Source organism: Pan paniscus, chromosome 4 (assembly GCF_029289425.2).
Source record: "Pan paniscus chromosome 4, NHGRI_mPanPan1-v2.0_pri, whole genome shotgun sequence".
In the NCBI taxonomy this organism is placed as follows: Eukaryota; Metazoa; Chordata; class Mammalia; order Primates; family Hominidae; genus Pan; species Pan paniscus.
In genome coordinates this window covers 49,033,936-49,061,576 of record NC_073253.2, presented here as the reverse complement: position 1 = coordinate 49,061,576, position 27,641 = coordinate 49,033,936, and the positions used below count along the sequence as shown (strand labels likewise).

The 27,641-nt window shown below is 34.7% G+C and overlaps 1 protein-coding gene across 1 annotated transcript in view; it reads left to right on the top strand.

Annotated features, from left to right (window-relative positions):
- CWC27 (CWC27 spliceosome associated cyclophilin) overlaps positions 1-27,641 on the top strand; it is a 250,864-nt gene that overhangs the window by 89,147 nt on the left and 134,076 nt on the right. Inside the window, exon 11 of the mRNA XM_024928816.4 lies at positions 27,264-27,367. Coding sequence (XP_024784584.2) covers positions 27,264-27,367 — 104 coding nt within the window. The remainder of the gene's footprint in view (positions 1-27,263; positions 27,368-27,641) is intronic.

Below are 27,641 nucleotides of genomic sequence, written 5' to 3'. Positions count from 1 at the left end.
AATGAATAGGAAGCCGGCCGGGCGTGGTGGCTCATGCCTGTAATCCCAGCACTTTGTGGGGCCGAGGCGGGCGGATTACGAGGTCAGGAGATCGAGACCATCCTGGCTAACACGGTGAAACCCCGTCTCTACTAAAAATACAAAAAAAAATTAGCAGGGCGTGGTGGCGGACGCCTGTAGTCCCAGCTACTCGGGGAGGCTGAGGCAGGAGAATGGCATGAACCCGGGAGGCGGAGCTTGCAGTGAGCCGAGATCGCCCCACTGCACTCCAGCCTTGGTGACAGAGTGAGACTCCATCTCAAAAATAATAATAATAATAATAATAATAATAATAATAATAATAGGAAGCCACAGATTCAGAGAAAATATTGACAACACAAATATTTGATAAAAGATTTGTATCTAGAATCTTACCATTCAAAAATAAGACAATGTTTTAAGTGAACAAAATACTTGACCAGACATTCATGAGAAGACAAATTGGGGCCAATAAACACAGAGAAAATATTCAAATCATATTCAGGGCAATACAAATTAAACCATTATGAGATAACACTCACTAGATTGACATTTAAAAAAAAAAATGAAAAAACCAGATGTTAGCAAGGATGTAGGGAACCAGGACTGTCAAACACAAGTCACTGGTTGGAGTGAAAATGTGACAAGCAATTTGACAGTCTTTATAAAGTTAAACATACATATTCTTTATGACCCATCATGCCCAGATATTTATGATACCCAAGTTTTTATCAAAGATATGAAAACATTTGTTCACAAAAAGATCTGCACATGTGCATCATAGCAGTTCATAATAGCCAAACACTGGAAGCAACCCAAATTTACTTTAATAGGATAATAAGTAAACAATTATTGGAAATGTTTATGGAATGTATTGGAAATGTTTATGGAGTACTAGTTAGTAATAAAAAGATACAAACTACTGACACTACAGTAATTTCTGTGAATCTCAAAAATACTTTGTGTTGAGTGAAGAAGCCTGACATTAAAAAGAACATAGTGTATGATTCTATTTATTTGAATTGTTAGAAGTAGCAACTAATCTATGATGATAGAAAGCAGAACGGTGGTTGTGGTGGGAGGGGGTGGTGGCAGTGGCAGGGAGGAGGGATGTTAGAGATTATGTGGAAAGTGGTACAAAGGAACTTTATGAGATGACAAAAAAACATTCTAGGAGGTTGGGTTAGACAGGTGTATCCATCTGTCAAAACTTGTTGAACTATATACACTCGAGATACAGTTGATTACACTATAACTAAATTATATCTCAAAGGAAAAAAAGTTTTAAAAACGTTTCAAAGACAGCAAAACCTGATTAGAATTCCAAAATATTGGAGAAGAAGAAACACTTCTAAATTCAATCTGTAAGGCAAGTATTACCCTGATACCAAAGCTAGGCAAACACAGTATAAGAATTGATAGTAGAATGGCAAGTATGACTATAGTGATAGAAAGTAGATATATCAGGAATGGTAGAGTGTTTTCAGCATATTACTAAAAACTAAAGAGATCATTTATATCAAGGTTTGTCTAAGGAAGGTACTGTGTGTGCAGCAGCATTCTAGAAGCAGAATCAGATGATTTCTTAAGATCCTGTCCTATTCTTTCCTATTAGGATTCTATTATTATGAGTGCTTATTATGTCTCAGGGGCTGTACTGAATCCTGTATGTTCATTTTTTTCATTCTTAGACCATTTCCAGAGAACATGAAAGTTTAAAATGTGATTGCTTTTTTGAAATAGTAGTATCAACATTTTATTGTTGACAAAGTTAAAATATAACAATAGTAACAAGTGTTTATTTGGCCCATCCTTGTATACACTCTAATATGTTAACTCTAAACCTTCACAACAACCCTACAAGGTAGTTACTATGGTTAGGCCCATTTTTAAATTGAGGAGTCACAGTCACAAGCTAAAAAGTGCCAGAGCCAAAATTCCAGCCCTGGAGTTTCACTTCAGATAACCATGCATTTAACTGCTATGCCATTCTTACCCACCATTACATTCTTAACCTTAACAAGTCCTTACAATTTAATAATGTTATTTATTTGCTGATATTTAAATGAATTAAAATTAATGGAAGAATTACAATATTTAATATGATACTAGATTTTTAAATATATTGAAAACCTCAATATGAATAAAATGCAAAAATTATTAGCATTTATAGTAAACAAAACACAAAACATCTCTATCTGTCTAAACAAAGCTTTTGTCTACCCAGACTGTTGGGGCTAAGTGCCTGTGTTACCCTGTGAACTGCCCTTGGTTTGATTTCTAATCATACCACCATTGTGTGATAGATATCAAGATAAAGCTGAAATGCCAGGTCAGACTCCAGATTTTCTGGCTAGATTTTCAGTTTTACTTTTGGCTGTTTTGGCCATGTTTTATGATGGGTACCTAGTCAACATAAGTAACTCATTAGGATCAGCTCTGCTTTTTAATGCTGTTGATATAACATCAGTCTTTCTGGCTTAAAATTTCTTATACAATTTTTGAGTGAGTATTTTGCATATATAACTGTGTTTTAAAGTTATACTGTAAACACTTGTATTTCTTCATAACTTTAAGTACTTTGGTCCAACTCTTTATATGCAGAGTTTGAAATATTAATGAATTTCATCAAAATATATAATTAGTTGATAAACTGTGAGTGCTCTTGGTATGTTATCATCATACAAATAACTATACATTATAGTATAGTCCCGTTTCAGTTATCTATTGCTGTGTAAAAATGACCTCAAACTCAGTAACTAAAACAAGCAGCTCATAATTTTTTTAGGTCAGGGATTTGGATAAGGTACAAATTGGATGGTTCATAATGTTCTGCAGTATCTGGGACCTTAGTTGGGGCTCCTCAAATGGTTAGGAGCTGCCTAGAATACTCCGTGGATGTTTCAACCCGTAGGGTCATATGTCTCAAGCCTTGACTCTGCCTGTTGGACCAAATGCTTAGTTCTCCATGTGTGGCTTTTCCATGTGCTACCTTTGGTTTTTTCACAACATGGTGGTCTCGGTTTCTAAGAAGACATATTCCTAAAGTATCAGCTGTAATGTCCTAGCAGTTATCAAGCCTCTTCTTATTTTTTTTTTTCACTCACCACCATACTAATAAGGATCAAGCCTCTTCTTGCATCAGAATTTTTTTGTGTGGCCAAATCAGATATATATATATATAACCAATCTTCTCTATTATAGAGTTATGTTTTTTCTTGGCAGGTATCTCATGGTCAGGCCTAGAGTCAATGTGGGAAGAGACTATACAAGGGTATGAATCACTTGTACACTTATACTTATGTGTAAGTAATGGTTCACTGGAAACCACCAATGTACCAAAACAGTTGACTAAACATGCTTAGCACACTTCTGTGTTCATATCAGGTACTCTGTACTTAGTGATTGATTTAAAAATCAAGGACATTTTTGTATATGCTTTTTCTATTTATGTGAATTGTTACATTTTGCCACATTAACCTTTAATATATGAATAAAGTTAAAACAATGAAGAGACTTGAGTAAGTACTGTTTCTAATGGATATCCTAGAACTGAGGTCCTTCTATGTGCTTCCATTAACAGCAACGTAATACCAGGTCTCAACTGCCATTGTGCTGCCTTACATTATACTTCCATGTAATAGTTGCATTGCTATAGGAATATAGGTTACTAAACTATCATTCTCATTACTTTCCAAAGAAATGTTCAATATCATGCTATTTAAAGACTAAATATGATAACGAGTTTAATACAGTGTCATTCTTCTAATGTTACATAGATACATGTATTTATCCCGTGCATCTTGGTATGAGGATTTAAAAATCCATTTTAGGGGAAAGTTTTGTGTGCAGAGCACAGAGCACTAGATATCAAGTAGGTTTATGTAAATAGTGTATTGCTTCATGTTGTTGGTGCCATATAACAGAATCCTTTCTGCTAATTTAAGTCACAAATGAATATATCAAAATGATGTCAGCAAACCCACGGAATGTACGGGAAGGCTAAAGAGCCAGGCTGAGTCAGGATGCAAGGCACTGCCTACCTGACAATGTAACTACTAGGAATCTGCCTCTGCAGTTGCTGACACAGCCACACTGCATATTTATGGACTCCATGCTACTATGGCCAGCGCAAATAATCTTTTATCTTATCAAAAATAATTTAGGCATATCAGGAAGTAAATATAATATACCCTTCCTCAAAAACAAACAAACAAAACCCTAGAAGAAAACACTCATATACTTATCACTTGGATTAAACAATGATTGATAGTTTGCTGTATTTGCATTAAAATACTTCAATACAGAAATAAATTACAGAAGTCATGTTTTACCACTAAAAATATGAATATGAATACCTTAAAATGGAAAAACTTATATAACCATACTAAAATTCATATATGTAATGAATTAATAATTCCCTAATAATCATCTAATACCCAGCCCATATTCAAATTTTCCCAAGTGTTTGCAAAATGTTTTTTATAGCTTGTCTGTATATGTCCAGATCCAGTCAAGGTTTACATGTTGAATTTTTTTTAGTCTCTTGAGTTTTGCTTTAGACCATTCAAGCTACTTTAACAAAATACCATCAACTGGGTGGCTTATAAACAAGAAAAGAGAAATTTCTTTCTCTCAGTTCTTGAGGCTGAGAAGTCCAAGATCAAGGCATTAGCAGATTTGGTGTCTCGTGAGGGCCTATTTCCTGGTTCATAGATGGCCATCTTCTCATTGTGTCCTCATGTGGTGGACAGGATGAGAAACCTTTCTGGGATTTTTTATAAGAGCATTAAACCCATTTGTGAGGGCTTTACCCTCAGGACCTACTCACCTTCTGAAGTCCCCACCTCCAAATACCATCACATTGGGAATTAAGTTTCAACATATGAATATGGGAGGGACAAAAATATTCAGTATCTGCTACCCTTTTAATTTTTCTCATACCTTTGACTTGATAAAGTTGGGCTAGTTGTCCTGTATAGAATGACTCACGTTCTGGACTTGTTAGATTTTTTTCTCTGTAGCATCGTGTAACTTGTTCCTCTATCATCTATATTTTCTGCTACCTATAAGTTAGATTTAAAAGCTTGGTTCAGATTAAACATTCTTGGGATGGGTGATACTGTAATGGGAGACACTGCTTACAGTGTTAAATTAAGGGTTTGTATGATGTCTATTTACCTCTCTCTTACTCAAGACTAATAAAATACATTCAGGTATTTTGTTTCTTTTCTCTCCTCCTCTGTTCTCCCCTCCCCTGCCTTCCCCACCTTTCCTCTCCCCTACACCCTCCCTTTCCCTGTGCTCCTCCCATCCCCTCTCCTCCTCTCCCCTCCTCTTGTTCTTCTTTACAACAGGATATCACTCTGTTGCCCAAGCCAGAATGCAGTGGTGTGATCATAGCTCACTGGATTCTTGAACTCCTGGGCTCAAGTGATCCTCCCACGTCAGCCTCCCGAGTAGCTATGACTATGGGAACGCACCATCATGCCTTGCTACTTTTAAAATTTTTTGCCACTCCTCACTATGTTGCCCAGGCTGGTCTCGAACTCCTGGCTTCAAGTGATCCTCCCACTTTGGCCTCCAAGAGTGCTGGGATTACAGGCATGAGACACTGCATTCAGCCCTTCTCTAATTTAGAGTTATGCTTTTCTTAGCAGATATTCTATGAAGTAATACTTTGATATCACATGAATATATAGTTTCCCATCAATCCTTTATGTAAAAATTTTGCCATCCATTGGTGATTCTTGTCCTGAATCAGTTACTTCAGTAGGAGTTGCAAAATAATTATTTTCTGTCGTTCCATTTATATTTATTATCTTGCATTCATCTATAAAGAAAAGCTTTCACTCATCAACTGAGGCTTTGATTATTTTGAGATATGCTTCCTGTAGAAAAGCCTGCGTAATTCTTATTTTTTTATTACCAATTTTTTATAATAACAATTGCGATAGTCACCTCTAAGGGTGGCAAATGAGGTTTTCTTATTTGTATATCTGGTTTTATCTTTTATGAGTATTATTTATGCCTCGTGGATTTTTATATTTTCAATATGATTACATAAATGACAACCATTATTCTTTTTGAAAGTCAAATCATCTCAACTTCGGCCTCTTTTACTTTTCCAATATTTCAAGATTTAGAGTCCTGGGCAAGAGCACCTCCTTGGCTCTGCCAAGGTCATATATGCATGCCCTGGCTGGCAAGTGAATAAGATAAGATCTTTCCAGGTCACGGGGTTCTGAAGTGGGAGGCAGTTCTGCCTTCAAACTACCTTGGGATTCTTTTAAAATACAAAGGCTATTTGGGTGCTGCTTGGCCCAAACAACAAATGCTCCCACTACAGTATTAGAGCCTCTGAATTTATATTTTCTAATATCTTCCTTTACAGCCTGAAAAGTTAATTTCCCAGATGTCACCTACCCATATGTTAATATGTTTTATGGCATAATTAGTATTATTTGTTATAAATTTCTGAATTAGGATAAGTAGTATTTTTACTTATGTTGTTTTTAGTAGGTCTCAGGTATTGTGGATTAATCCTAATCCTTGGTTCACAATGCATTTCGTCACTAAGAAATACATTTTTAGAAAAATTTTAAATGACAAATAATAATTGTGTATACTTATGGGGTACAATGTGAGGTTTTAATATATGTATATATTGTGGTATGATTAAATCAAGCTAATTAACATATCCATCACCTCATATCCTTGTTTTATGGTGAGAACATTTGAAATTTACTCTCAGCAATTTTGACATATACAATGCATTATTATTAACCATGGTCATCATGTTGTGCAGTAGATCTCAAAAATGTATGCCTCCTATATAATTGAAATGTTGATCAAAGAGAAAAATGTTTAAGATTATTTTGGAAATAGTTATTCCACAAATATTTATTATGCATCAACTGTGTATCTGGTACAAAATACAGTGCAACATGCTAAGGGCATTAAAAAAAAAAAACTTGGGGTAACACCAAACATAGAAAAGTATTACTTTGTTTGGCTGAATAGACTACATTAACATTTACAGTGAGACAGGATGTGGCCCTTGGTTGTTAAATATTCAGGGAATAAATAACCTCAGAAAGACTGTGATTTCATCAAACTCACACAAATAACTAGTGGAGTGAGCCCAAATGGCCCACTTCTCAGTCTTTTTCTAAGAATTGTGTGTTCAGTTTTGGAAGAATTATTTTGAAGTTCCATAGTAGAAGTTAGTTAGTATTCACCTATAAGTGTTATGTGGTATAAATATATAAAGGGAAAGAAAGGATATTCATGATATAGCAGAGGATTTGACATAATTTTGCCTAATTTATATAGATTGGTATGACATAAAGAAGGACTTTGGGAATGGATGTGACTGGAAATGGTGATGTCAAATAGGGGAATTTAAATGATTGGATCATTGGTTAATTTTGTTATTGGGATAAACTCGAGAGTAAATTTGCCTTATTTTTAGAGGGAAGATGGTTTAATTTTTGGTTTAAGGGCTAAATCTCTCAATTTTTTACTTTATAATGTTAAAGTTTTATTCATAAAGCTACACATTACTGGTAATTATTCTGGGCTCTAACAGCCAACAAATGAGCAAAGAAGAGTCACGTTGGGCATATTTTTCAGGATGTGATGAATCTGTCTAGTCATATATATAAACATTATCTTCTTGAAATATTAATGTTAAAATAACAGTACATCTTGAATCATCTTTTAATGGCTCTGCTTATTTTGAAGTCTTCCAGCCACATCTGTCATATGGTGTGCCTTACAAGAAAATGAATCTGGTTTTAAAATGTTTAGAACTCAGAATAAGTCATTTTAACCAAAGCATATTAGAAGGCCGTAGTTAAAATAATTACAAATGTACATAACAGAGATTTTACAAGTCACTGGAACTTGAGACCCCATCTGTCAAGGAGATTTTTTAATTAGAGGCTTGGTTTTCATATCTATAAAGCAGATGATAAGCCCATGACCTGCCCACTCTCTGAGACTCCAGTTAGATTATATGTGTACACATACTTTGCTGATATGATTTGAACGTATGATTCAGAAACCAAAGCTGGTGATTTTTCTCCCCAAATCATCACATTAACTTGTAGGACTCCCAGAAGTACAGTTCCCAATTGGTAATTGACAAGAGAGATCACTGGTTGATTCTTTTCTAAATATGGCATATAGTACCTAGCAGGAAAAAAATACCAGAAAAGTACTAGGCTATAAGAAAAACTGTATTGATGACTTATGTTTTACCTAAGGCTTAAGATGTGACAAAGCAGTACCCTGTACTTCTTTAGTTTCTTAGGGTAGAAGGTTATGTTATTGATTTAAAATCCTTCTTCTTTTTTAACATAGGCATTTACTTACAGGTATAAATTTCCCTCTAAGTATGTTTTAGCTGCATCCTGTAAGTTTTAGTATGTTGGGCTGTCATTTCATTCAACTCAGAGTACCTTGATTTCCCTGTGAGTTCTTCTTTGATCCATTGGTTGTTTAGGAATATGTTGTTAATTTCCACGTATTTGTGAATTTCCCAAATTTCTCTCTATTATTGACTTCTAATTTCATTCCATGTGGTTGGAGAACATCATATGATTTCAATGCTTTAAATATATTGAGGCTCATTTTATGTGTTAGAATATGGTCAATCTTGAGAGTGTTTCATATGCATTTGAGAAGAATGTATATTCTGTTCTCATCGGATAAAGTGTTCTATAGATTAGAGCCCACACCTTTGATCACTCACTACAAGGTATGAGGAGGAATGTAGGAAAAATGTATGACACTTTTGCTTTGACATTTTCTACATGAATATGTATAAACATTTCACAGACCTGAGGATTATGGATAAATATAATTTAGCAGCTCCTAGCAAAAAGGGAAGCAATTTGGGTTAGTTTTAAGAATGTTCAAAAGAAAAGAGAATCAAGATTTGTTCAAACTCCCAACACCATTGTGGATATTCCTCCTTTTCACATATAAGAAAGCAACCTCAGGAAGTTTTGTATAAATTTTTCCAATGTCACACAGCTAGTGCGGTGTTGAGCCAGGACTTTAACCCATATTCTGGTTGCAAAGCTTATGATCTTCCCATGCAGGACTTAGAAATAGGAGGATATAACTGATGCTTGCTCTTGGTATTATTATATTATTGTTGGTTTTACTGTATATTGATATATTGTAAAGTTTTATGATAGATATTACAGTGTGAATTTTTACTTTAACAAGAATAAATTTCTATTTTATCGACACACTTTTCAAGTAGATGTTGAGATCTCCTAATAAAGCCGTCAGTGCTTCATTGTTAACTTATTCCTAACAACTAGCATAACGGAGCCAATCAGAATCTGAACCATGCAGTAAGACTGCAGTGAGTCTAAGTTTGTAGAGTAAGTCAGAGGTCCTGGCAAAGAAAGCCTTGTTAGGCATCAGGACAAGCCTCCTGTGAGTTATAAGGAATTGCCTTGCAAATTGATGGAACATGAGAAAGTAATATCAGCCATGATATTCCAGCACTTTTTAAGAAGACCTGACCTCATGTGTGAAGTCTGAGCCATAGTCCACTGAAAGACATAGCAGACCCCACCTAGGGTACCTAAGCATAGTGAGAGTTGGAGGTTACTTTTAATTCACAACATTAGGGCTTATCTCTAACACTAACATCTTCTTTCCCAGAGCTAGGAAGGCTCCTCAAAGGAAGAGATCTCCTTCAAGAGATAAATCCAGAACCCATTTGTTGTCAGTCTTTGTTGTGTTTGGGGGGGTTGTTGTTGTTGTTGTTGTTGTTTACATTAGCTTTAGATACTGACATATCACATACCAGATTTATTTCCTTTTGAACTACAATAGTATTGTGCTACAGATTCTGAATAAATGTAAAATCAGAGTGGAGTATCAGCCACAAAGCTAATAGCAATATATTGAAAATTCATCAAAAAATTGCCAAGATTCTAGAAGACTATATTCTTCACCCAGAACATACCATCCCCATCTAACCCACATATAAGAAAAGTTGTTCTGAAAACTCTATGCTAACTGCAACAATGAAAGAACATTTAGCTTATAAAGGGGCACCTGTGTTCCTCTGGCCCCTGGAAAATACCTGAGTTTGTTTATTATTGAATTTACCTGAAAGCAAAACTTAATCTTAAGTATTTCCTAGTCGCCTCTTAAGTTTTTAGTGTTTCCAATGATAAATATTGAAGTTTGATCAAATGTAAAGTAACTAATTCTGTTCATCTCCTAAGTTTGTTTTCAAAGCTAAGAAAATATTAATAAAGTCTCAGACTTACATACGTAACATTGTTCTTGTACTATTGGTTCTCAAAGTGTTGTCCCCAAAGCAGCATTCTGTTTCTCAAGGTGTAGGCCCCACCCCAAACCCACAGAATCAGAAACTCTGGGAGTAAAGACCAGCAATCTGTGTTTTAACAAGCCTTCAGGTGATTCTGATATCAGCTAACATTTTGGAATTACTGCTTAAACTATATTCCATTGAAACTGCTTTCAACCTGACCCTATTTTCTTAAGTGGTCTTCAAGTTCATATAGCCAATAAAACTTTTTTTTTGTATTGAGTGTGAAATATATCAATTTTTGTTTCCTCAGGTTTATTTTTTGTAGTTCTAGTTGTCGTATAGCATGTTTCACGTAAGCTGAAGCGTTGCCTCATTGCCTTGCTCTTTCTTACCTTATCGTCTTTGCATATACCCTTCCCTCTGTCAAATTTCCACACCATTGCCTCTCTTCAATTTCCCACTTGTAAACATAACATCCCTTTAGAATTTGATGTGAGGATTCAATGAGAAGGTATATGTGGATGTACACATACTTGGAACAGGACTTGGAACATTTTTGGAATAGAGGAAAAGAAAGCCATGTGAAATTCTAATTAATTACTTTATCAATTATAATTTTTAATAAATTTACTTCATAAAAGAAAATTTTGGTTTATTCATAAAATTAAGGACAAATACTGAAACTTGCCAGGTATCTCATTTTGGTTTAATGAAGAACAGTAGAGGTATATGTAGGCCAGCTATTCACCTTATTCTATAAAATGGTAGTTTTCATGCATGAAGCATGAATCAAACCTAAGTTAAGAACCCACATAAATATAAATAAAGCATCTTTTCTATTTGGGCTGAACTACTTTGGATTTCATATTAGCTAAATTAAAAATATGTTTTTATTAGGTGCAGGCAGTTTCCAAAGTGCTTTTCCTGGCTCACATCTTGTCCTTATTTTCTTGAAGGGTTGGTCTAGCACAGTTCAAGCAAGTTTTCTGGCCCTGTTTGTCTGCCAGGTGGTAACAGAGTAGGAAACCCACAGAGAGGTTAAGTCTATGAAGCCTTATGGAAAAGAAAAACTGACCTTTTTCTACAGCAGTGACCTAGGAATGAGTCAGCTCTTGCATCCAGTCACTAGTGACTCTGAGGATAAAGCTTATTTTCAGCTAAATGCCAATTAGGGTTTCAGAGGCAGAGAATGTGCAGATTCATGTAGAGCAAATCTTTAAGCCACTATAATATAGGCGAGAGTTTTTACAAAAGTCAAGAAACACAGATGATGACCCCTGCTGTGGCTTTGTGTCTATTGTATCCAAAAAGCTTTTATACCATATTATGTGTTTTATGTGTCTAGATGGCTAGAGAGGAAAGAAAACTCAGTTTGGGATTTTTTTTTTTCCCCTTAAAGTAGGAGCTTTCTTGTTACAGTTGGCAAAATACAAAAACTTCCCTTTTCTCTCCTTACTGATTCCTTGCCTCTGCCTATCCCCTGCCCCCATGGCTCTTAGGATGGGGAAAAAAAACTAAAAAATGAGAGTGAAAAGGTATTAATTCTCCAAAAACACCCTTGTAGTGGCATAGTGGCCATATGCAAGAGCTGAATCATTCCCAGAACAGAAGCATATATCAGTGTAGTTCCCAAAATGTTTAATTTTGAGAGGTGGTATCAAATTTGAGCAAAATGTTTTTGAGTGATTTGGACTTGCAGTTTTATTAAATTCATACAGCCAGTTTATTCCTCATCATGGTTAATAAAATTGCCATGGAAATATTAAGAAACCTTTTGAAAAGTCTCAATGCTATCATTGTAGTTATAGATGTATTACTTAGTACAAATTGAAATACACCCTGTGGTAAAATTTATTCTGTAAAAATAAAAAATCTATATTGCATAAGCATTCAAATATGTCACACTTTTTGTTCTTAACGTAATATAGTCACTCCAAAATATTTGAGATTTTGCATGAGATCATGGTCGAAATCAAAATGTTTTAACAAGTGGATTCTTAAATTGGTAAAAAAAAATAAAATAAAATACATGATCCATTAAGTGTCTTGAACACTGGAGTATTTTTATTTGATTAAATTTAACTTTACAATGATGATTTCTTTGAATTTTAGAAATGAGCACGGAAAGAATGATGAATCATAATGTCTACCAAATTTGTTCAAGGAAAATTATTTGAAATATTCCCCTCAAAAAAGAAACTTCTTTTTTTCTAAACAGAAATAAATTTTTCTTTATAACCAGAATTAATAGTTTATTAAATCATTAAGTCATGTGATATTGCATTCTACAGAGCTAGCCATTGTTTTCATTTTGGTAAACCACCTTGCAAATCTTTGTTTTTGTTTGGTGGCATGTACACATATATTCACAAACATACAATTTTATATAAACTGAATAATTATTTGCTTTTATTATATTTATAAACAGTGTTGTCATGAACACCCATTACATTCTTCTTTTGTGCTTGACAAGGAGCTTGAGCACTTTGGGATTCTTATGATAAATATATAGAATTGCTGAGTGGAAGGGTACACACATTTAGCAATGATACATTTTGCCAGTGCTTGAGAGAACTGAATTTTTTTTCATACCTTTAAAAAAAATCCCATGATATTATAATAACAAAAAATTGCAGCTTTAGGCAATCTCAAAGAATGATTAGCACTACCAACAATTTAGTTTGGTTTAATGTATTTATTGAGTATTGAATGCTGATTTTATGTCAGATTTGGTGCTAATTATTGGAGTTGCAAAAGTGAAATGAATACAGTTTTATTAGACTACTGGAGATTACAAAGAAAATAAACAGGCTGCTAAAATACAATATGATAAGCTTGATGGTAAGGATAATATAGGGAGCTTGTGCATCAGTATTGAGAGTCCAGTAAAGTCTTTATGGAGAACATGGCATGGAAGCTATGATCTGAAGGATGACTATGAGTTATGAGCAGAAGGGAAGTGGAAGAGAGAGGAGTGTTTTAGGTCATGAGGAATAGATGTTAAAGATTATATTATACATTCTGAGAACTAACAGGATTTTAGGATGTGGGAATGCATGCAAAAAGTGAGGCAAGAGATAAAGGTGGAGAATGAAGCAGAGCTGAGACCATGAAGAACCTTGCAGTCTTAAGGAGTTTGGACTTTGAGAATTAAGGGTCACTGTAACATTGAAGTGATGAGATCAAATTTCAGCTTTAAAATATTGTTCTTGCTCTAGTTTGGGCAGGGACTTCCAGGCAAGCAAATCACAGAGCCCCAAGGCCAAAAAGATGTGATACACTTGATTTAGGCAGGCATCTGTACCAAAAGAGTCCAAGCCTATCAGTTAGACAAGGCAGTAAGAAAAGGCAAATTTTAAGGTCAGGTGAGCAAAAGCACTGTTTATCTAATTGCTCTTCTGTCTTGAAAAAGCAAGCAAAATACTTCCTGGGAGACTTGGAAACTTCAACCCATGCAGTGAGGAAAGAGCCTGGATTTAGAATTTGAAAAATGCATCGTAACAATAATATCATCATCAACATCATACTGTGTTGTTATTATCAGAAAGGCCACATTTAGGTATACTTGATTACAGACCTAAGGTAAGGATAAATATAGGGAGCTTGTGCATCAGTATTGAGAGTTCAGAAAAGTCTTTGCAGAGAACATGGCATGGAAGCTGAGATCTGAAGGATGATTTTGAGATATGAGAAGAAGGGAAGTGGAAGAGAGAGGAGTGCTTTAGGACGAATAGATGTGACTTAAACAGAATGACTCATTTTATGCCTTATTCTTGAATAGATGCTTATGATATATCTCTCATGCATAACTGGTTCAGGACCCAGGTGGAATGGGCTTGCATGGGAAGGAGGCACTTCAATGTCTGTACCTGCACTGGATGAGAGAGGCAGGGCCAAAAGTTCCTAAACGTGAAAAGCTTCAGTAATTCAAGAGGATCACTTATATGCAGCTTCATTTGTGAAACGCTTTGTAAAGCTTTATGATATCCTAGAAGCCATTTTATATAATTTTGATACATGCTGATGAAAGTCTAGATGAATGCCAGAAAAACTTCCACCTCATTTTTTTCTTATTTAATCTATACCATGTACTATATTTAAATCATTTGTCCATATATTCATTTTTTTACATAATGTTGAAAGTGTTTTGATGTCGGTAAAGCAAATTTAACAAGGTAAGAACACTATGGGAAATGGGAAATCTTAAAGAATTTACATAACGCTTATCTGTTACCAAGTATGGCTTTCACAAAAATGACCTCATCCTCTTTAAATCCTTATCGACATCATTCTATCTGATGCTCTTATCTCAGTGATTTTTATTTTGTGTGCTATATTTTAGACGTCTGTCTTCACAACAAAATTTCTCCTCTTCCCAAACCCCCACATTTCCCTCTGATGGGTCCCAGATTAGTATTCTGTACTCTTTCTCCCTTAGTGTATGCCTATATTTATTTAGCACCAACAACATACTGAGTCACAGTGTTGGATACTGTGATAAATGTGGTTCATTAATATTTTTCCTAATGACTTCAGTTTTTCATGAAAATGAGGCCTACTCAGTATAAAAAATTAAGGCAATAGAGCAGAAAGAAAAGAAAATAGAAACCCAAAACAACAACACACCTAAAAATATTCTGTGAACACAGAAGGTGTACAAAAGGAATGCATAAGCTTTTTGTTTTGTTTTGTTTCGTTCACTTAGAAGCATTATTTTAAAAATAGCCAAAGAACGAAAGCTTTTTTCCAAGGACAGTAAAGGTCAATCAATTAAAGGAAGTCTATTAATGTAATATAGCATATTAATAAATTGAACAATAGTATTTCAATTTTTTAAATACATAAATTAAGTAACAAAACAACATTCCTTCTAATAAAAATATTAAATATAAATAGGACTTCTCTGTGATAAATAGTAGTTCCTTTTCTAAACCAAAATTCAAAGTATTATAGCAATAGACCCTTCTCTCTTAAATTAAGGTAGTGTATATCTTCTTTTAAGAAATGTCTGTTCCTATCCTTTGCCCATTTTCAAATAGGATTATTGGTTTTTTTTATTGTTGTTTGAATTCTTTGTATTTTCTGGATATTAGCTCCTTGTCAGGTGAGTAGTATGCAAATATTTTCTCCCATTCAACAGGTTGTCTGTTCACCTTGTTATTTCCTTTGCTTTTCAGAAGCTTTTTAGTTTAATATAGTCCCATTTGTCTATTTTTGTTTTAGTTGTTCTGTGCTTTTGAGGTCTTAGATGTAAAAATCTTTGCCCTAAACCGATGTCCTGAGGTGTTTTCCCTATGTTTTCTTTTAGTAGTTTTATAGTTTTAGGTCTTATGTTTAAGTCTTTAATCCATCTTGAGTTGATCTTTGTATATGGTTAGAGATAGGGGTCTAGTTTTATTCTTCTGCATGTTTTCTCAGCACTGTTTCTGGAAGAGGGTATTCTTGTCCCAATGTATGTTCTTGGTGCTTTTGTTGAAAATCAGTTGACTGTAAATATGTGTGATAATTCACATGTTTTGTCAATTTATGGTGTCTCAAGTGTCATGAAGGCTTTGCTCATTTAAAAATTCTTTTTCCTTGATATTTGTCTGACCAGGTTATTTCAAAATATCTGTATTCAAGTTCTGAGATTCTTTCTTCTGCTTGATCTAGTCTATTGTTGATGCTTTTTTTTTTTTTTTTTTGAGACAGAGTCTTGCTCTATTGCCCAGGCTGGAGTGCAGTGGCACAATCTCAGCTCACTGCAACCTCTGCCTCCTGGGTTCAAGTTATTCTCCTGCCTCAGCCTCCTGAGTGGCTGGGATTACAGGCGTGTGCCACCATGCCTGGCTAATTTTTGTATTTTTAGTAGAGATGGGGCTTCACCATGTTGGACAGGCTGGTGTCAAACTCCTGACCTTGTTCGTGATCCTCCTGCCTCAGCCTCCCAAAGTGCTGGGATTACAGGCATGAGCCACTGCGCCCAGCCGATGCTTTTTTTTGTTTGTTTTTTAGACAGTCTTGCCCTGTCACCCAGGATGGAGTGCAGTGGCACAATCCTGGTTCATTGCAACCTTCACCTCCCAAGTTGAAGCGATTCTTCTGCCTCAGCCTCCTGAGTAGCTGGAGTTACAGACACGCACCACCATGCCTGTGATTGTTAAAATCTCTATTTCTAGGTTCCTGAGACCAGTAACTCAGAGTGTTCAACTATCAGTTCCAATGCTTATTGCTCTGGTTTTCAGTCCCCCTCCTCATTTTCCAAACCCTGGATATTGCCCTTGATTTCTAGTGAGCTAAACATATGTATTTAAAGGTGTTTTTAAAAATGTACTCTATTCAGCACTTCTATGTGTTGAGTCGCAAGAGAGTTTTCAGGTTATCTAGTATACTGCCTTACTAGAAATGGAAGTCACATTTGTTTTTCATGTTGAATTAATATCATTTGTAAAGTTGGATTGTGAAATAGACATTTGGCTAAAGACTGGGTTTCTGCCACAGCAAATGTACTCCACTTCTGTGAAATCTTGGCTAAGCCAAGTTTTTGTTATGAAATAACATATTTGATTCTGAGATTTTTACTTGGTGCTTAGACAGAATAGCAATATCACCTACTGATATTATTGGCACTTTATGATTTTGTTTAAGATACGCTGTTTAGTGTGTTTTGAAAAAAAGAATAAAATTTTCTAAGATTTGAAAGAGATCTTACAAAGATTAGGGGTCATCTACATTAGACTTCTAATCTTTTCATTAAAAATACATATGATCTTTCATATGGAAGGAGTAAGATTGTAAGTTTAAAGGCTATATACAAGTGTGTTTAGATTTCTCCTTTTCTTTCTAAATTACAATATATTTAAAGATATGGATATAGTCTTTTTATTCGTAAGTAATGGTGTAGCAGATTATAAAGGGCACATAGAACATTAGCTCTCAGATTAAATGTTATCTTTTGATAGATACCTTTCAGGATCACTTAGACTAAAATAAGGTAGGTTCTCTGTTAGCCTCCCTCATAGAATTTCTAAGTATGTATGCATTTCTTTGTTGACTCGCTTATTCCTTACCTTTTCAGCTAGGTTATAATGAAAGAAAATAAGCAATTCACTTTGAAGCATTTAGTGACCAGAGTTAGGATATGGGAATTTTGTAATTTTTAGTTTTTTAAAACTGTTACATTTCTCACTTGCATAGCATATATTTAATCTAAGCAGTGCCCCAAACACAAAAACTAATCACTGTGCTTTTGAAATCTGTATCTCCATGGAAACAATGGAAAAACTTGCCTTTTTAATCTCTTTTGTTAGACTGAGATCTCATTTTGTCATTAATAGATTCTGTAAATAGCAAGAATAGGAATAGTGGTAGTGGTGGAGGTGAAAGCAATAATAATAAGAGAAGCAAATTTCTGTTTAGTACTATCTTGGGCCAAGTACTATGCTAAGTATGCTAAATAATTTCCATAGAATCTTAGTTCTTTCTTACAACAACCTTACTATTCTTTTCATTTCTAGGTGAGTGAACTGAGGCTTACATTGGTTAACTTAGTTGTCCAATGCCGTACTGCTAGTAATAGGTAGAACAGAGCTTCGAACACAGAGTGGACTTTTATTGACTAACTTTTGTTAGATATTTGCATGATATTAGTATACATTTTCAAAATGTGTGTATAAACTACAGTACATTTTGGCACTTTTTGAAATATGGTAAACCTACATCTCTGCTACAGCTGATGATACTGTAAGTCTAAAAATTGTATGAAACATCTATAATTTTAATACATATGATGGGCTTTTATTACAGCTATTTTATGATTTTATCAACAGCCAAGCTGTTGTTTCACTACAAACAGATTGGATATCTTTGTGATTAAAGCAGCAGGCTAAAGACCATGAAGGGTATACTGTTTGGTTTTCAATCATTTCCATGTGTTATGAATTCTTATCAGATGTTGGGAAATAGCAGGCTTAAACTAACTGCAAGTGCTACATCCGTGGTCCAAGTAACAGTAGTCTGTAATGGGCATGTGTTTAGCCATCAGCTTGTTTAACAAGGCCTCTAAGCAAGTTCATTTACCGTCATATATAAGAAACTAACACATATTCCATTTATGTAGATTTAAGATCTCTCCAACAGCATGTCACTCAGGTCTTGATAATCTTCATCAATTTTTTAAATGTGAATATTAGAGAAGATCAGTGCTTGACTTCATCACCCTTATATTAAAATAATATTTCTCGTGACATAAGAAAAAATAATAGATATAACTAAAAGTTTTCCTAAGGCACATTCCTAGAAACTGGAGAAAATGAAAAAAGCATCTGGGAAAAAATAAAAACTAGACTGACACTTATGCAAGATACTTGACATTTCCATTTTAAATCCTCAATCTCATGTTCAAAAGCTGCACAGTTAAAAAATAATTGCAGGATTTTAAAAAAACTACTTCAATCAAGTAATAACGAATGATCTTATAAAAATTGTAAATATGTTGACATTGTAGTAATAAAAACTTTCTTATGTAGTTATTTATTTATAGTATCTCCTGTTGTATAGAAGATATTCAGCTTAAATCCCTCTACTGGATATTATTTAAAGAAAAGGAAATTGTTATATCAAAGGGATACCTATACCCCCATGTTTATTGCAGCACTATTCACAATAGCCAAGATGTGGAGTCGACCTTAGAGTCCATCATTGGATGAATGGAAAAAGAAACTGTGGTGTACATACACAATGGAATATTACTTGGCCATAAAAGGATGAAATCCTATCATTTGCAGCAATGTGGAAGGAACAAGAGGTCACTGTGTTAAGTGAAATAAGCCAAGCATAGAAAGACAAATATCGTATATTCTCAGTCATATGTAGGAGCTGAAAACCTTGATCTCATGGAGGTAGAATGCAAAATGATAGATACCAGAGGCATCTGGGTTTGTGTGTTGGGGGGGATGAAGAGAGTTTGGGTAATGAGTATAAACAGTTGAATAGAAAGAATAAGCTCCATGCTCAATAGCAGAGTAGGTTGACATAGTTAACAATAATGGATTGTATACTTCAAAACAGCTAGAAGGGAGGACTTGAAATTTACACAACACAGAAATGTTAAGTGCTTGAGGTGATAGATACCCTTAATATCCTGACTTTACCATTACATATTCTATAGCTGTAACAAAATACCACATGTAGCCCATAAAAATGTACACATATTAGAAATCAATAAAAATTGTAAATAAATAAAATATTCAGTTTAAAGGTAAGGTATGAGTCTAAAAGTACTTTTCACTTATTAGGTGGTTAGCAGGTTGAGTGAAAACTGCATGAAGAATTAAGATGTCAGTGTCATGTTGATAATTCTATTATTTACTTGGATAATTTTGAAAAATCTCTTGCCATCTCTATACTTCAGCTTTTTTGTGTCTAGGATGAAGATGTCAACACTCAGCATCTCGCTGCTTCCTTAGTGATGTGAATGAAAACCAAGGAAATAATTTTAATTCAAAATGTGCTTTAAAATGCCAAATCAAAAGGAATTAAAATGATCTGCGTGGTATAACTTTTTACACTTATAATTTTGATTATGCATTTTAGAAACATTATTTTTTGCCTTACTTAAACTATTTTTCTGTGATGATGAAACTGAGGCAAAGAAGGAGAATTAATTGCCTTTTCATGGCCAAATAATGCTGTTTAGTCTAGGTCTTTTGGTAAACACATTTCTTCCCAAGACCCCCACCCAAATACTTTGTCTAATCATTTGGAATGCTATAAGTTGACATTAGTTTTAAATGAAGAAAACAACTCATCACTGGCATTAGAGTAGATATCTTTAGCATTAATAATTAGTGTCATTTTATCATTAATTTTCACAGTTTTAATTCTTTAAATTGCTAATGTAATTTAACAGTCATGAGTTGGTTGTAGTGTATTTTGAATATAAAAATAAATGCCTTCTAAGCACCAGGTAGTCAGCACTGTCCTGGGTTACAGATTAAAAAAAAAAAAAAAGCACCTGTTAGTGTGCCTACTCATATTAATCCTAAATCTTTGCATCAGTTTTGCATATTATATATGTTGAATATAGACACAATGTATAGATGAGAAAACTGAGGATCAATGAGGTTGACAATTTTCCAAAGCTATACTCAAGTGCCACTTTTTCCATGAAGGCTTAAAAGATGAGGAAGATTTTAGTAGACAGAAATAGGGGAAAAACACCATTTTAAGTAGTGGAAATGGCATGAACAAAGGAGTATGTGTACTGAATCTCAAAGTTTGCCATGGTAATTATGACTAGTATGTTTTGACTGAAATTTAGAGTAACTGTAGATGATATGTGGGGGATAAAGTTGAAAAAAAGTAGTTTGAAGTTAGGTCATGAGAGAGACTTAATTACTTAAGAAAGAAATTAGTGCATAATTCAATAGGATTTAAGGAGCTGTGAAGATCAGGGGAGTAGAACTGTTGGATTTGGGGTATGTGTTATAAAATGAATGGAAGAAAGGTCAGACCAGAGGCACGTAGACCAAGTAGGAGACTGTTAACCAAGTGAAGTCCTGATGGCCCAAACTAGATTGCTGTCACTAACCATAGAAAGGAAAAGACTTTATAAAGGAAAATGGAAAGATGTAGTAAGTAAGAGAGTGATAACTAGAAGGTGGGCTTGACAACCAGCATTGTGGTAGCTTTATCAGAAATAGAAAAGAGAGGAATTAGTTGGTGTTCGTTGAGGAGCTAACATTATCAATCTCACTTTTAAAATGGTAAATTTGATGCATTTGTGGTATGTCTAGTGGAATTTTTCATCTGGCAGTTAGAAATGTCAATTTAATCTTGAAAGTGGAAATAGGTAAAAGCATAGGCTAATAATCTTGATTTTATATGTTGGGTGCATTAAGACAGAGAGAATTGCAGTCCTGAGTGTTGATGAAATTTATAGAGAGGAAAAGAAGGTTGAGAAGCATCTAATTTTGAGGAGCAGAAGGTAGAAAAGTAGAACCAGTGGAAGCAGAGAAAGAATATCAAAGAGGTAGGATAAGATCCTAAGTGTCCTAAGACACTCATGACACTATTTCTGAAATAGCAGAGGGGCAAAGTGGGGTAAGATGTTCAACAAAGTTGGATTCTTTTCAAGGTCTAAGTTACAATCTAACCAGAAGCCATTGAAATTTGTGATTAGGGGGTCATAAGTTACTTTTGAGAGAGCCATTTAAGGAGTGTGTGGATTACAAGTCAGGTATTAAAATGGGTGGATAGTGGGTTAAATGAAGACACTAAGAACAGTTGAGAAATCGGTTGCAAAAAAAAAAAAAATGGAAAGGCCAAAGGTGTGAAAAAATTGAGGGAAAATATTGTCACTTTACTCACAAATGCTTGGCATTTATACTTTACCCCAGATCCTTTTCTCAGCTCTATCTTTCATTACTAGTTACCTTGCCCCACTTTAAATTATTTTATACAATAGCCAAATACCTTCATGTTTTAGCATGTACCCTGTTTTTCCATCTCTCTTTCTTGGTTTAGACACACTGCTTGGATGCGTCTTCATTCTGTCTGTAAATAGCTAATTCCTACTTATCACTTATCTTTCACATCGCAGTTCGCATGCTTCCTCTGTGAGCCCATCTCTTATTTGTCCTGCAGTACTCTTTTCTTCACTGAATTTCAAAATGCTTCAATCATTTATTTGTCATGGAAGTTGCTGCTTTTTATTATGTACTGTTTTTATTATTGATATACATGGCTTATATCCCTCCTTGGAATTTAGGCTCCTTGAACATTTTCTCAAGGTGTCCATGAAACAGCATGGAAAGAGCATAGACCTGGAGTTCAGATAGTCCCATTTTTAATTTCTAGCTCTGTCACTTACTCACTATGTGACTTCTAAAAAGGTGTTTATTTGATCTTCATAAACGTCAGCCTTTTTACCTATAAAATGCCTATATCACAGCTCATTAAAAAGATTATTGAGGGATAGAAGAGGTAACTGATTTACAGAACCTAGCAAAGTGAGGTTCCCTTCCTTAATCATCTTGATTTCTGTGCCAGTACCCAGAATGTTACCATGTAAATATTAAGTGCTCCAAAAATTGCTAAATGAATTAGTAATTTCTTTGCCAATACTAAATGTATAAAGCTACTGTAATTTCTAGGCTGCTGATATTTTATTGGGTGTTTTTTTAAGAAATTCTTTTTTCCATTAGGGAGTAACTTATTGCAGATTTACTAGATAAAAAATATATTCAATACAGAAATATCTGGTGGATAAATGCTGATGTCATACAAAGCATATTAAAATTCAAATGAAATATAACTGTGAGGAAAACAATAAGTGGCTTAGAGTTAGTAACAGTTTATAAAAGCCATTTTTTTTTTTTTTTTTTTTTTTTTTTACCATTTAAGCAGAGACTAGGCTTTGAGGAGGCCAAGACAATGCTTTCTGGACTCTAAAGTAAGCCCATAGTTTGGCAGTATATGGTGACATATACTCCAAGCTTACAATTTTAATTCTCATTTGAACATATTTAAATATATTCTGATGCCAGTGGATAGGATGATATTCCAGAGAATGTAAGATTGGGAATCCTAAATTTAGACTGTGATCTAAAAATTGGTTTAAAAACTTGCACTTTGTTTCAAGAGTTATGGATTCCACAGTACTAACAAATGGTGTTGCTTGAATGGTCTCAAAGATTTTGACAACATTGTAAATCTTCAATCACTTGAAACATTTAGCATAATGAAGCAATTCTTAATAATCTGTATAGACCTACCCTTCTCTGTCTCACCTTGTCATTTTTGAGTTTTTATTCATCATTGCTCAGTTTGTATATGATATGACAACATTAATACTGTGTCTAAATCTTTGACTATTTAAGGATAGATTTTTAGAAGCAAGCATTGTGCATTCATTGCCCTCTTAAAATGATGAAGAGTTGTTTGCTGTATATAGTAGAAATAACATTCATTTATAATAAATAATAAAGAACTATGCCCATATGACAGACAGCTCTTAACAATGGTGCTATTTTAAATAGATGACCTAAATCATAATAGCTACTGTTTGTTGAACATGTCTTGTGTGCTCAATATTTTACATACCTTACCCCTAATTTATAGTTGAATAAACTGAGTCTCAGAGAAGTTAAGTAACTATTCTCAGGTCACCTGGCTAATAAGTGATAGAGTTGGCTTTTAAATCAATACTTTCTGAATCCAAAGTTAAGTCTTATAATAGCTATGTTCTACTCCCTCTACAATAGTATCGTAAACAGTCTATACTTTCTTTGCCTCATTCTTTGTGTACTTCAAATTATTCTCATAACTAGTTTGTCTACCCTAGAAATGCACCATTTCCTCTTCAACTCTCAAAATAATCTCTACCTCAAAGAGCTTAGTGTTCGGAAAACATCATCTAAATGACTGAATTACTTACCAAATTGAAAGCTATACAAAGTAGCATAATAAAAAGATAGGAATGTTTGATGGAGTAAATGGAAGATGTGTTTGCTGTTCCCTGTGCAGCGGCTACCCAGTTCCATTTTTATGTCATACCAAGTAAATATGGGATATCTACAGTTGTGTTCATATAGCTTTAAGAAATAGGAAATAATTGTACTTACCTGAGAACACATAATGACAGCCTAAACTAGGCATTGATGGTTAAAGTCAAGAGGAGCTGTTATATGTGAGAGAGATTAGAAAATGGTGTACTTCAACACTGATTCAATGAAAGGAAAGGGAGAAGAGTCCAAGGGAAATTTAAAGTCTGGTCATTCAAAAGATTATGGTTCCATGATCAAATAGAGACTTCAGGAGAAGGAACAAATTTGGGCAAGAAGGAGAGGATTTCAGGTTTGGACATAAAGAATTTGTAATTATGTTGAGATGTCCAGCCTGCTGTTTCTCTAGAGTTGAGTCCTTGAAATGAGGCTAGTCTCAATTGAGATTTGCTATAAGTGTAAAATGCACACTGTATTTTGAAGACTTAGTACAAAAGAGAGTGTTGAATATCACATTAATATTCTCTATATTGGTTTTATGTTAAATTGGTAATATTTTGGATATATTATGTAAAAATTAATGTTTCCTTTTAGTTGTTGTTGTTGTTGTTTTTTTTTTTTTTGAGACAGAGTCTCACTCTGTCGCCCAGGCTAGAGTGCAGTGGTGCGATCTGCAGGCTCCGCCTCTCGGGTTTGCACCATTTTCCTGCCTCAGCCTCCCGAATAGCTGGGACTACAGGTGCCCGCCACCCCGCCTGGCCAATGTTTTGTATTTTTTTTAGTAGAGACGGAGTTTCACCATGTTAGCCAGGATGGTCTCGATCTCCTGACCTCGTGATCCACCTGCCTCGGCCTCCCAAAGTGCTGGGATTACAGGCATGAGCCACCACACCCGGCTCCTTTTAGTTTTTAAATCTATCTACTAGGAAACTTAAAATTGTATGTGTATTAGTCTGTTCTCATGCTGCTAATAAAGATATACCCAAGACTGGGGTAATTTATAAAGAAAAGAGGTTTAATTGACTCACAGTTCTGCATGACTGGGGAGGCCTCAGGAAACTTACAATCATGGTGGAAGACATCTCTTCACAGGGTGACAGGAGAGAGAATGAGTGCCAGCAGTGGAAATACCAAATGCTTATAAAACCATCAGATCTCATGAGAACTCACTCACTATCATGAGAATAGCATGGGAGAAACTGCCACCATGATCCAATCACTTTCCATCAGGTCCCTCCCACAAGACATGGGGATTATGGGAACTACAATTCAAAATGAGATTTGGGTGGGGATACAGCCATACCATATCAGTATATGTCTTACCTTAAATTTCTGAGTTAATCTACGCAGAAATTTGTAGAAGGTAGTTACAAATGCAGGACCATTAAGGCAAAACATCTACATTTGGAAATAACCTATATAGGAGTGATAGTTGATGTTATGAGATTAGATTAAAATGCCAGTGTACAAAGTATAGAGATGAGAAAAATGTCAACAATTATAGTATGGGAAGAAAAAGAGTAACCAGGAGAAGAATTGGAGATTCAAAATGCTAAAATGGTATATAAGCCTGACTGGGATAGAATTCTAAGAAGAAAGGAGAAGGAAGGAATAATTAACATCATTGAATGATAGAGGCCAAAAAGGAAGAGGGGGAATGAGAAAAGGCCATTGAATTTGGTTGATATAGAAGCAGTTTCAGTAGACTGTAAGAGGGATAGATTGCAAGAGATTAAGAAGTTAGAGGTTAATAAAGCAGACTGTATAGGTAAACTATTCTTTCAAGAATGGAGTCCATTTGTGAAGATAATAATCACTTGATTTGAGCCAAGTCCAGAGAAATTTGAGCATGTTTGTTTGCTGAATAAAAGGATCAGTGAGGTGGGAGCGTTTGAAATTGTAAAAGAGAGAAGATAATTTCTATAATAAGATCCTAGAGCATTGGATCCCAAACCTGAGTACATACTGGAATCACCTGGGGATCTTGTTACAAGGGCAAATTTCCAGGCAACATTCCACATCTAAAGTTATTATATTCCCTGGAGGTTTGTCTCCCCCAACATGTTGCTAGCAAGTTCTTCCAGGTGATTATGATGTATCCACAGGACAAACAAGGAACTTATGAGTGCTGATGAGGTCATCAGTGAAATGACTGGTCATAGCATCCAGTTTGGATAGATAGCCAATTAGGGCTAGAATGGGGCTGATGGACCATGAACTACAGTTAAGGAATTGGCTTTCATTATTATGGGAATATGTGCAAGCTTAGTAGAAATGAAAGGCTGAAAAAGTTAAAAAGGTAGTGGATTTTGATCACTGAGGGAACTTTCAGAATTCAGGATCTTGGAGGCCAAGCAGATGCAAAATGTGGCTGTGTGTGTCTGGTGTGGAAGAAAAGATAAAAAGAACTGAGTTACGCACATCGTAAGACCCAGCAGTTTGGTAACTAATACATGGCAGTGGTAAAAAGGTATAGGATTTGGGATAAGGAAAGAAGCACTAAAGGTTCAATCACATATGTAATTATCTAGACTTCAGATTCCACTAAACCTTGGCTTGAATATCTTTGATAAACATTTTCAGAGTGGAGTGCCTACTTGGGTTTATAGCCTTTGAATTTCCATGATTCACTCTAGATTTTGTTGAAAATACTGTGGGTATTTGACTTTCATAGATAATATATGCACAGTCTTGACTAGTTACAAGTAACCCTAAGGGTTTATGATAATGAGTAGTTAATAATTCTTTGCAAGGCATGAATTTGAATCTCCTGCCCTAAAACTGGCATGGAGAAGCAAGTCACTTAGCTAGTGCTTTGTAGTGAAGTCAACATTTACTTCTAAGTTTGTCTTTAACACATGATTATATTAATCATCCGACCTCACCCTGGTAGATTTAACTACCAGGAAATTAAAAGGAAATTATATGCCAAACTGTAGTAGTAAATGAGTTAAAAACTTGGGTTTAAAAATCAAATGAGTTAAAAGTTTGTAGCGTGACACCTACCGTGTAATAATTACTTAATAAATGGTAGTAACTGGTACCAGTTCAGGAATTCAACCATTTTTGAAGCCAAACTTTTTGTGTATGTCCATGCTTAATGAGTAATATTTATATTAAAAATTTTGTTTTGATCCAGTATCTCCATAAATTATTAAACTGAAACTAGAATGTTAAATTTGTTAGTGAATTAGGAAGATAATGGGTCATTTATCACATATTTGATAGGGGGTATATTTTATAGTAATTCATATTATTATGAAAAAATTAGAACTCTTAAAATCCTTTAAGTGTATTTCTATGGCACAAGTATACATACGCGGAAACAAAATGAATGAATTACATTATTCACTTTATTTTTCTTAGATGTAGTATACCAATGATTCTGTTTTTGCTAAACAATTTTTACTCTCAATATATTATATACTTATATAACTCTTTTTGCTTTATAGTGAAGAGCTCAGAAAAGAAGCAAGACAATTAAAACGGGAACTCTTAGCAGCAAAACAAAAAAAAGTAGAAAATGCAGCAAAACAAGCAGAAAAAAGAAGTGAAGGTAAGGGCATTTATCACGCTTATTTTTTCACTTGATACTCCTCCTTCTCTGTTTTCTTAGCTCCTCCCTGCCCTCTCCCGTATTCATCCCTTCCCTTCTCCTTTCCTTCTCATTTTTTCTTCCCTCTTTCTTTCCCTCCCTCTTGAGTTAGGATGTGTGTGTGTGTGTGTGTGTGTGTGTGTGTGTGTGTGTGTTTAATACTTTCTTTGAACAGTTAGCCAGGAAAATAAATTTCCACCCAGGAAATTTGTCTAAGAAGTAAATTCAGTGCAAA